The sequence below is a fragment of the Amblyraja radiata genome, chromosome 29 (genome assembly GCF_010909765.2).
Source record: "Amblyraja radiata isolate CabotCenter1 chromosome 29, sAmbRad1.1.pri, whole genome shotgun sequence".
Lineage (NCBI taxonomy): Eukaryota > Metazoa > Chordata > Chondrichthyes > Rajiformes > Rajidae > Amblyraja > Amblyraja radiata.
The window spans coordinates 34,421,834-34,432,661 of NC_045984.1; the positions used below are offsets into that span (position 1 = coordinate 34,421,834).

At 43.4% G+C, this 10,828-nt stretch overlaps 1 protein-coding gene across 6 annotated transcripts in view; it reads right to left on the reverse strand.

The window, feature by feature from the left end:
* The window catches only part of hdgfl2 (HDGF like 2), a 77,754-nt gene that overhangs the window by 53,258 nt on the left and 13,668 nt on the right, over positions 1-10,828 (reverse strand). For all 6 annotated transcript variants that reach the window (XR_004416284.1, XM_033047278.1, XM_033047273.1 and 3 more), the window contains one exon: positions 8,977-9,115. Coding sequence is in view for 5 of the 6 variants with exons in the window: in XM_033047278.1 (XP_032903169.1) it covers positions 8,977-9,115 (139 nt within the window). In the remaining variant the exon portion in view is untranslated. The remainder of the gene's footprint in view (positions 1-8,976; positions 9,116-10,828) is intronic.

Sequence of the window (10,828 nt, forward strand, 5' to 3'; positions counted from 1 at the left end):
TGACTTGATGTTTGAAGGAAAGTCATTGATGAAGCAGCAGAAGACAGTTTATCCTAGGAAACTTGCAGGAGATTCTCAGGGCAATCTGATCGGGCTGGAATAATTGACTTCCATTAACCACAACTATTTTTCTTTCTACAAGGCATCTTCCACCTTGAGCACGTCTTCAGGCCAATAGCTGGATTGAGACTAGTTCCACAGCTTCAGCTGTACTCAGCGCTCTCAGTAGGAATGTTACAAAATTTTGAGATTTAAAAAAAAAACAAGCCTGTAATTTATCCCATCAGATGAAGCATAAAAAAACCCTTTAATATTTACCTCCATTCACTTTCATATCTTGAGTATTAAAAAAGTTATGGTCATTTTCATACGGGGAAATTAGTATCTTGTTCCCTATTGTTTTGTATTGACTTAAGTCAAAAGCTGTGATCGAGGACAAGCCTTGTCACAAGGGCCCTTTTACACAGACACACATACAACACGGGGGCCGCCATGTTCAACATGGCCGCTGCCACAATCCGATCTGTATGTACTGTGAACGTTTTTAGTCAGATATTTAGCATGAAAATAGCGATCATGGATAGACAATTACACAATATGAACAATGATCATGTTGCCGATATCAGGGCCTAATTAACTTATTTTGAATCATCAGATTAATATTAAATGACACCAAAAATTATATAAGGTTAAATAAACATCCTATATACCTTTTGTTTTAGCACGAACTTGGAATCCGTGATTTTAAAGGCCTTGAATTTGAGCCCCGACTTTCAAATCCAGCGATTCAATAGATCAGCAACGTGATGAAACAAAAACGGATGACAGAACGGGTTTTCCTCTACATCATAAGCTTGTTGTAAGAGGAAAAACCTCCCTGACAACAATGTAAAACCTGCAGTTTACTCACCTCCCCCCCTAAAGCCTCTTGAGTCCGCGCACAGCAGTCTGCAGATCTGGAGATCTGGAGCGTCACTGATGGCAGGGATTGTAACAATGCTACTCTCAGGCATTTCTTGGTATCACATGGCTCCATTGGTTGGAAGATGGCAGGGCTTTGCCAAGCATTTTCTAGTTTTATTGTTCAGAATGCATGTAGCCCCATATTATAGCTTCACCATCCATACTTTGATTTTACTGCGCAACAAGCACATAGCCCTGTATTACAGCTTTACCAGCTTGGCACTTTATCTTTGGTATGCAAGCATGATCCCCTACACACTCTGCAGTACTGTACTGGAATGCCAGACTAGACTACACTTATATACAGCACGTGCTAGATTTTGTCACTGACTGCAAACCTAGTGCCATAGAGTCCATAGTCAACTCAGAACTCTTGTGATTACAGCCACTTGCCTGTATACTACTGTACTGCTGTATCTAGTTAGTCGGTCTTTTGGTAGGACAGAATATACCCGGTGATTATGATGAAAGATACTAAATATGATTCTGGAACATATGATTCTAGGTATGTGACTCTGTTCAACTTCTCTGTGAAACGGCTTTCCCACTTTAAATATCATTCACCAGACACTTGAATGAGAGAGTTTTCAAAGGTGAATGAACTGGGAGCAAGTTTGTGAATTGAATTTGACGCTGAACCATGCCAGGCAATCTAGTCAGTTTCATGTTGATGGTTATGATACAACTTCTGGATTATGTTAGTGCATTTCAGTGGGCAATTCATAGTCACTTACACTATTGTGCAACTGGAGTCATATAAATGCCAGACTGCATAATTCCGGAAGTGGCCGCGCTGTTGAACAGCTGCGGCTCGCCTGCAGTCCGTCTGTTTTTACTTTTTGTTGTTGTTTTTTTTTGTCTTGTTTTAGTTACATTTTAGTTTATTAGGTTGTGTTATGTGTGGGGGGGGGGGGGGGTGAAACATGTTTTTTTGTATCTATCTTCGGGGGGAATGCGACTCTTTTTGTCGTATCCCCCTTCTCTGCCTCTGTCTGCGCTGAGGCCTAATGGGCCTCCAACTGCGACCGACCTCGAGGCTCCGGAAGCAGAGCCAGCCAGGACTTACCAACGCGAGGCTGGCCGAATTCGGAGCTGTGGCGGCATTCCGGCGTTCCGGTGGCTGCGGCCCGACTCGGGGCTGAGGCGGTGCTCCGGTGGCTGCGGCCCGACTCGGGGCTGAGGTGGTGCTCCGGTGGCTGTGGCCCGACTCGGGGCTGAGGCGGTTCTCCGGTGGTGGCGGCCCGACTCGGGGCTGAGGCGGCGTTCTGGTGGCTGAGGCGGCGTCCCGGTGGCGGCGACCTGAATCCGGGGCTCGGCCGCTGTCCAGTGGACGACATCGTCGGGAGCTCGCAGGTCACAGGTTGGTGACCTGCTTTTACGGAGCTCTCGCGGCAACAGCTGCGTCTGTTGGACTGGAGGGCGGCATCTTCGACAGCTTCGACCACCCCGGGCCGCGGAGCTTGAACCGGCCCGTTCGCGGAGCTCGGTTGAGCCGCGGGACTGACTTACCATCGCCCGGTGGGGTAACAACATCGGAGGCCTGGATCGCCTCAGCGCAGAGGGAGAATAAGAAGGGAAGAGACTGAGACTTTAAGACTTTTGCCTCCATCACAGTGAGGAGGCGCCTGGTGAACTCACTGCGGTGGATGTTAATTTGTGTTTATTGTGTGTTTTGTTATTTATTATTATATGTATGACTGCAGGCAACGACAAATAAAGGAATCTAATCTAATCTAATCTAATCTAATAATGATGGGATCATTTCCTCCCTTACAATTTCTGGTTGATTTTCATTACTAACTAGTCTTTTTTTAAAAAAATTATTAGAGGAGTTAAAAATCCACAGTTAACATAGTGGGATTTAAACTTTGTTTTTGGATTGTTAATCCTGCTTTTTTGGATTACTAGTCCAATAATTTCACCACAATAGCATTATCTGGGATGAAGGTTAGGAATCAAACTCCTAACTGATTCAGTGAAAAGGGAGGGTATTTTGGAGTGCTCTGCATGCAATGCTTTACAAGAGGAACTACTTCAGCAGATCGTGAATGAACCTGGAATGTTTTGGTTCATATAACAACATATAATACTCCATCAATTGGAGCTTTTCAGTCCAGTGAACTTCAAAAAGGAGCTAAGGAGTGGGAGGTTTTCTAACATTGCACTTTTATTTAATAATTGTTCAATTACTGTCATGGCCCTGGGTCATCCCATGCACATAATAGCATATCTATAGTTTTGAAATGCAACCACTGCTATAACATGGGAAATGCAGTAGACAGTTTGAGCATGGCAACTCCAGTTTGCAATGTGATAACCAATTAACACACTTCTGTGATACTGAATGAGAGCTAAGCATTTGGTTAAGACATAGGAATATCTCTATCTTTAAAATGAGTGACGTGCAATCGATTACAATTTACCTGGATACCTCAGCACTGCCAACCCTCCAGTGGTTCCTTGACATTGTGTCAAGACATCAGTTTAGATTTCTCTACTTGGGTCTCTGGAGCAACACTCAAGTCTGCAAATTTTTGATTCATGGAGTTATTTGAATTGAGCTTGGATGACATAGGGAATGTTGTTATACATCTGTCATTCTTTGTAATACAAACCCACTTACACCCACAACTATCTCAATTACACTTCTTCCCACCCTGCTTCCTGTAAAGACTCTATCCCCTTACTCCCAATTCCTCCATCTATGCCGCATCTGCGCCCAAGATGAGGTGTTCCACACTAGGACATCCAAGATGTCTCATTCTTTAAGGAACAGGGGTTCCCCTCTCCCATCATAGATAAGGGCCTCACTTGTGTCTCCTCGGTACACCGAAGTTCCGCCCTTGCTCCCCCTACCATGTCATTACCTTCCACTCCATCAGCTGTCGCATACAACACATAATCCTCCGAAATTTCCGCCACCTCCAACGTGATCCCACCACTAGACACATTTCCCCATCTCCACCCCTTTCCATTTTCGGCAGACACTGTTCCCTCCGCAACTCCCTGATTAACTCATCCCTTCCCACCCAAACCACCATCTCCCCAGGTACCTTCCCCTGCAGCCGCAGAAGATGCAACACCTGACCCTATACCTCCTCCCTCGACTCTGTCCAGGGACCCCGACAGTCCTTTCAAGTTAGGCAGAGATTCACTTCCTCTAACCTCATCTACAGTATCCGTTGTTCAAGATGTGGACTCTTATACAGCGGCGAGACCAAATGCAGACTGGCCCGTTTCCTTTATCATCATTACTTTTTTGCATCTTTCATTCATTGTTCTTATCTCTCCACATCACCGTCTACTGTATATCTTGTTTCCCTTATCCCTAACCAGTCTGAAGAAGGGTCTCGACTCAAAACGTCACCCATTCCCTCACTCCAGAGACACTGCCTGTCCTGCTGAGTTACTCCAGCTTTTTGTGCCTTTCTTCGGTTTAAACCAGCACCTGCAGTTCCTTCTTACACAATCTTTGGTAAACTGTGTATAAACATAACGGGGACCAGAACATGTTACATAGATACATAGAGAATAGGTGCAGGAGTAGGCCATTTGGCCCTTCGAATCAGCATTCAATGAACATCCACAATCAGTACCCCATTCCTGCCTTCTCCCCCATAGCCCTTGATTCCACTAGCCCAAAGAGCTCTATCTAACGTAGACACAAAATGCTGGAGTAACTCAGAGGGTCAGGCAGCATCTCTGGAGAGAAGGAATGGCTGACGTTTCAGGTCGAGCCCCTTCTTCATACTGATGTCAGTGGGCGGGACAAAGATAGAATGTAGTTGGAGACAGTGAGACTAGTGGGAGAACTGGGAAAGGGGAGGGGATGGAGAGAGAAAGCAAGGGCTGAAGTTAGAGAAGTCAATGTTCATACCACTGGGGTGTAAACTACCCAAGCGAAATATGAGGTGCTGTTCATCCAATTTGCGCTGGGCCTCGCTCTGACAATGGAGGAGGCCAAGGACAGAAAGGTCTGATTGGGAATGGGAGAGGGAGTTGAAGTGCTGAGCCACCAGGAGATCAAGTAGGTTAAGACGGACTGAGCAGAGGTGTTCAGCGAAACGATCGCCGAGCCTGCACTTGGTCTCGCCGATGTAGAGATACAGCCCGGAACAGCGGATGCAGTAGAAGTTGGAGGAGGTGCGAGTGAACCTCTGCCTCACCTGGAAAGACTGTTTGGGTCATTGGATGGAGTCGAGATGGGAGGTAAAGGGACAGGTGTTGCATCTACTACAGTTGCAGGGAAAAGTACCTGGGGAGAGGGTGGTTTGGGTGGGAAGGGACGAGTTGACCAGGGGATTTCGGAGGGAACGGTCTCTGCGGAAAGTGGAAAGGGGTGGAGATGGGAAGATGCAGCCTGAAGTGGGATCCCATTGGAGGTGGCGAAAATGTTGGAGGATTATTTGCTGTATGCGATGGCTGATGGGGTGGATGGTGAGGACAAGGGGGACTCTGTCCTTGTTATAAATGGGGGGGAGGGGGAACAAGAGCGGCGCAGCGGGATATCGAGGAGACCTTAGTGAGAGCCTCATCTATAATGGAAGAGGGGAACCGATGTCCTGGTGTGGAACTCTAACTCTTTTGAATGCATCCAGTGAATCGGCTTCCACTGCTTTCTGAGGCAGAGAATTCCACAAATTCACAACTCTCTGTGTGAAAAAGTTTTTCCTCATCTCAGTTCCAAATGGCCTACCCCCTATTCTTAAATTGTGGCCCCTGGTTATGAACTCCAACATCAGGAACATGTTTCCTGCATCTAGCGTGTCCAATCCATTAATAATGTTATATGTTTCTATAAGATCCACTCTCATCCTTCCAAATCCCAATGAATACAAGCCCAGTCGCACCATTCTTTCATCATATGACAGACCCGCCATCCCAGGAATTAACCTGGTGAACCTACGCTGCACTCCCTTGATAGCAAAACTGCACACAATACTCCAGGTGTGGTCTCACCAGGGCCCTGTACAACTGCAGGGGACCTCTTTGCTCCTATACTGAACTCCTCTCTTTATTAAGGCCAACATGCCATTAGCTTTCTTCACTGCGTTGTACCTGTATGCTTACTTTCAGTAGGTACACAAAAATGCTGGAGAAATTCAGCGGGTGCAGCAGCATCTATGGAGCGAAGGAAATAGGCAACGTTTCGGGCCGAAACCCTTCTTCAGACTTACTTTCTGCTTACTTTCAGTGACTGATGAACTAGAACATCCAGGTCTCGTCGTACTTCCCCTTTTCCTAACCTGACACCATTCAGTGTTCAGAGTTTTGCAAACTGGACTCTAGACTGTATGAAAATATGGATGGGTGTAGACAGAGGTACACAATGGTACCCCATTATATGTCATCCTGCAGAGAGCCAATTCATTATAGGGTGATTTCACGAAAGGTCACTGGATCATAGATCCTCACCCACGTGGACACAAAATTTAACTGGGGTACAAACGTCACTTCCGGTACATGTTATTGATGCTAGAAACGCGTACTTTCACACCCGTTAAAAACCGTGAAAACGGTCAGTTTTTGAGGTGTAAATAACTGTGCCAGTTAAAATCCATCATTAAAATTGCAAAATCTTCCATGGTTCTCAGGTGGGTTTTAACATGCAAAAAGAAAATGCTTCTGAAGCTACATTTACCATTTAAATAATCGTAAACCATAAATGCTTTTTGAAATGAATTTTACTCAGATGCAAGCTAAGGAATGGGATAATTTTCATCTGTTAATTGGATAATAATAATAAAATGTCCTGATTTTGTCCAATTAACAGCTGACAATTATCCCATTCCTTAGCTTGCATCTGAGTAAAATTCATTTCAAAACGCATTTATGGTTAACGATTATTTAAATGGTAAATGTAGCTTCAGAAGCATTTTCTTTTTGCATGTTAAAACCCACCTGAGAACCATGGAAGATTTTGCAATTTTAATGATGGATTTTTCACTTTTAAAACTTTTTATATAATAAATGAATAAAGATAAAACATAATGCCTTACTTTTGATGAAATGCAGTGAGCAAACGCGATAATTCCCGATATTTTCTAGCTTTATATCTCCACGGCCAATGTTTGCTAACCACTTCCGCTGTTGTTGTCCCTTCAGCTCCGTCTTGTCTTTACCTTCGTTTTTCTTTATCTTCTGGACTCTAAAGTAAGATAACTGTGCCTCGCGGTCACCCCGACTGGCACAGTTATTTACAGCTCAAAAACTGACCGTTTTCGCGGTTTTTAACGGGTGTGAAAGTACGCGTTTCTAGCATCAATAACATGTACCGGAAGTGACGTTTGTACCCCAGTTAAATTTTGTGTCCACGTGGGTGAGGATCTATGATCCAGTGACCTTTCATGAAATCACCCTATAGTGCTCTTGGTCCTGTGCTTCGAACACTTAAAAGGTACATAGCCGTGCTGTAAATGTAAAAGTACATCCACTTGGTCTGCACATTATTCTACCATGAACCTGGTATCCACAGCATCTTCAAATGATGATCGCATCATTGCATGGCTTGTTGTGAAGGGAACCAATAACACTATGTTCTTCCTGAGAAGAATTGGGTAGAGCTGGGTGGAGATCAGTGGCACACCTTGGCCAGCACAATGAATGTGGGCCATTGCTGGGGTTTACTGAACAGTAGTTGCTGGCTATAGAGTTAGTTTACACAGAGAAGTCTCCACACTGGGTAGAGCCATGTAGCCAAGCAAAAAAAAGAGGGGAAGACAGCAGCTTCCATAACCATTCTCAGGTGACGAGGAGCAAAACCATAAAATCCATGAGTCAATCTGTGGAGCAGCTACTGGCAGCCCCAAGGAAGGACCCACAAACATTGTTAGCTAGGGTTGCCATGTGGCATGAAATCACTTTGACCATTTCATTGTCCTGGGAGTACCAGTAGAGCACTGAGCACCAAACCCTGAACTAGGTTCCCAGCATAGCTGGGGTTTGCACCAGATTCTCAGCACAGCAATTCAACTCATAGACAATCCAATGATTATTCTTAAGTTAATGTTCGATTCCAATTGTATCCCCCTTCTTCCTTCATGAGAACACATCCCAACACCAGCAAGATAAGTGCTAACTGGGGTGGGTGAGAAGGCAGAAATAGGCCAGAGAGCAAGGGAGCTTTCTATAAATGCTGCCAAACATGCTGAGTGTTTCCAGTATTTTGATTTCATTCCCCTCTTAACTCCATGAAGATGGCTTCTGCAGGTAATCAGGAAATTAATACAGGGCAGATAATGCACGTTACATTCCCTTTTTGTAACAAAACCCCTCTTCAATACTCAGTTCAGGATCATTTTAAATAAGCACAAGAAATTATTGTACTCAATGGGATCGAGATTTTGTTCAAAAACATGTTATACGTTTGTTTTCCATCCCAGAAGGTTAACAAATGCCCAAATCAAATTGTATTTCACAATTTTTAAATTATGTACATTTTCCAGGTAATATTAAGAATATTAGATATGCGCTTGGACAGAACAGAAACATTTCATACACCAAGCACCTCTTTCTCTCTTCTCAACTAAAATTATGACGTATCAATTCTATGTCAAATGGCAAAAGTCCAATTAATTCTTACAATGACTTAGTTACAAAGAGACAACATTTTTGTTTAATATGTTAAGCTCTTATCACTACCCAAACCTCTGGGCCCACTGGTGCTCTAGAAGAACAAATAGTTTGACTCTTTCCTGGTCTTCCATGCATTAAAACGGTACATACATTTTAAAGAAAAATGAAAAAATACAGTAATTCCAAAAATATTTATTTAATTGCTTCCATAAGAACTCAGCATCACTTATTGCAAGCTAAAATATTTGGATCGCATGTGAGTAAAATTCAGTCATCATTGTTATACAAGGGTTCCCAAGGTTGGCATCATACAATTCTGCTAACATGAAAATTGTTGGCAATTATGTAAATTGTCAAAGTTTCACCCACACTGGTTTGATTTTGATTTGGTTTGACACGCTGTAATTCAATATTAAGTACAATCAATGTCCAACTCACCAATGGCGCACTAAAGCTGACGTTAGGGTTGTTTTGTATTTCCCATAATCCTTCGTTAAATCCTTTTCTCTTGTTTGGTTTTCCATATTTGTCTTTGTATTTTTCAAAAAGGAAAATATCTTTTGGCCCCAAAAATGCCCTGGACAACCAAAATAAAAACAGCTATTATCTGACATTTATAAATGTAACATATAGGTTTACAACATTACTTACGAGAAACCTGATGCACTAAGAGTAAAGATAGGGAAGGAATAAGAGAATTGTGGGATAATACAATTTTAATAACTACACCCGACGGGGTGCTTTCCCCAAACGCAATCTTTATACATTTGAAACACCAATCACAATATCAAAAGGCTTAGAAGAGCTGCAGTATAGGATATACATGATCACAAGTTAAAAATAGTCAGTGAGAGGGCCATTTTAAATGTAATGGAAACAGATCAGACTTTGGTTAATCAGAATGTAAAGCCAGGCAGTCTAACTGAAAAGAATCAGTTTGATGTCTGCAGTTTCAGCTGTAGTCTATATTCATTCTATTGAGGGTGTGGAGTAGGGAAAGTAATGTCAGAGCTTCAGAGGTGACTGAAAAGATGAACAGAAGATGCTGCTAGAATGCAAGCACAAAAATAAAATGTAGTGATGGTTTCAAGTTCATAGCTCACTGAACGTGGCAGCAAACAAATAGGATGGCTAGAGAACTGTACGGTATGCTTGCCTTCATTGGGGCATTGAATATGAGAATCGGGAAGTCATGGTGTAGTTTTAAAGGAATTTGGTTAGGCCCCTTATGGAGTATTGCGTGTAGTTCTGGAACAGGAACAATGTGGAGACTTTGGAGAGGGTGCTGTGGAGGTTTGCTAGGATGCCGCCTGGATTAGAGAGTTTCAGCTATAGGGAGAGGTCGAATAGACTTTGGAAGTTAAGGAAGATTTGAAAGAAGTATATAAAATTATGAGAAACATAGATTGGATAAACAGTCAGAAACTTTTTTCCCCAGGGTGGAAATGTCCAACACCAGAGGGCAGAGCTATAATTGAGAGGGGGAAGGTTTAGTGGAGACCTGTGGGACATGATTTTTTTCTTGTTTTTTGAGTGGTGGTGGCCTGGAAAGCATCGGCGCCGGGGAGGCATCAGGAGACCCGGTGGCGGTCGTGGAGGTCGGTGCGGCGGTCGAGGACTGGCCACGTGGGGGTCGGAGGACGCACCGCCAGGAACAAATGTGGAACCGACGTGGGGGGACCATTGTGAGAGAGAGGGATGGGGGAAAGAACAAAGGTCGACCTGTTAACTTTGTCAGCACCCTTTGTGGTGACTATTGCAAAGAATTTGCTGTGATTAGTCGCATGTGACAATAAAATATTCATTCATTCATTCATTCATTGTTGGATCATGTACAGGCAAATGAGATCAGTTTAACTTGACATCATGTTTAGCAAAAAGATTGTGGGAGAAAGGGCCTGTTCCTGTGCTGTAGTGTTCTATGTTCTAAGGTTCTGGATGGGGTGTATCTTGAGCAAGTGACGGTATTAGAAAGATTGTCCGCCTTAAAGTGGATATATCACCTAGTAAACAAGGGATGCATCATAGATTGCTGTGCTAAACATTTACAGAATCTTGGGTATTGCCAGAGACCTGGAACATTAAAAACATGACACCCTCGTTAAAAAGTGTGCAAAGATAAACCCACTCAGTTTAATATTGGTGGCAAGGAAAGTTCTGAAACTATTAATCAGAACTAGTATTCACTGGGACAATATGGATTTATGAGAGCAACAGCAGGGATATGATATGGGCAAATTAAGCCTACCAGTTTGATGGAACTTGAGGGCTGATGAGGAAAATGCAATCA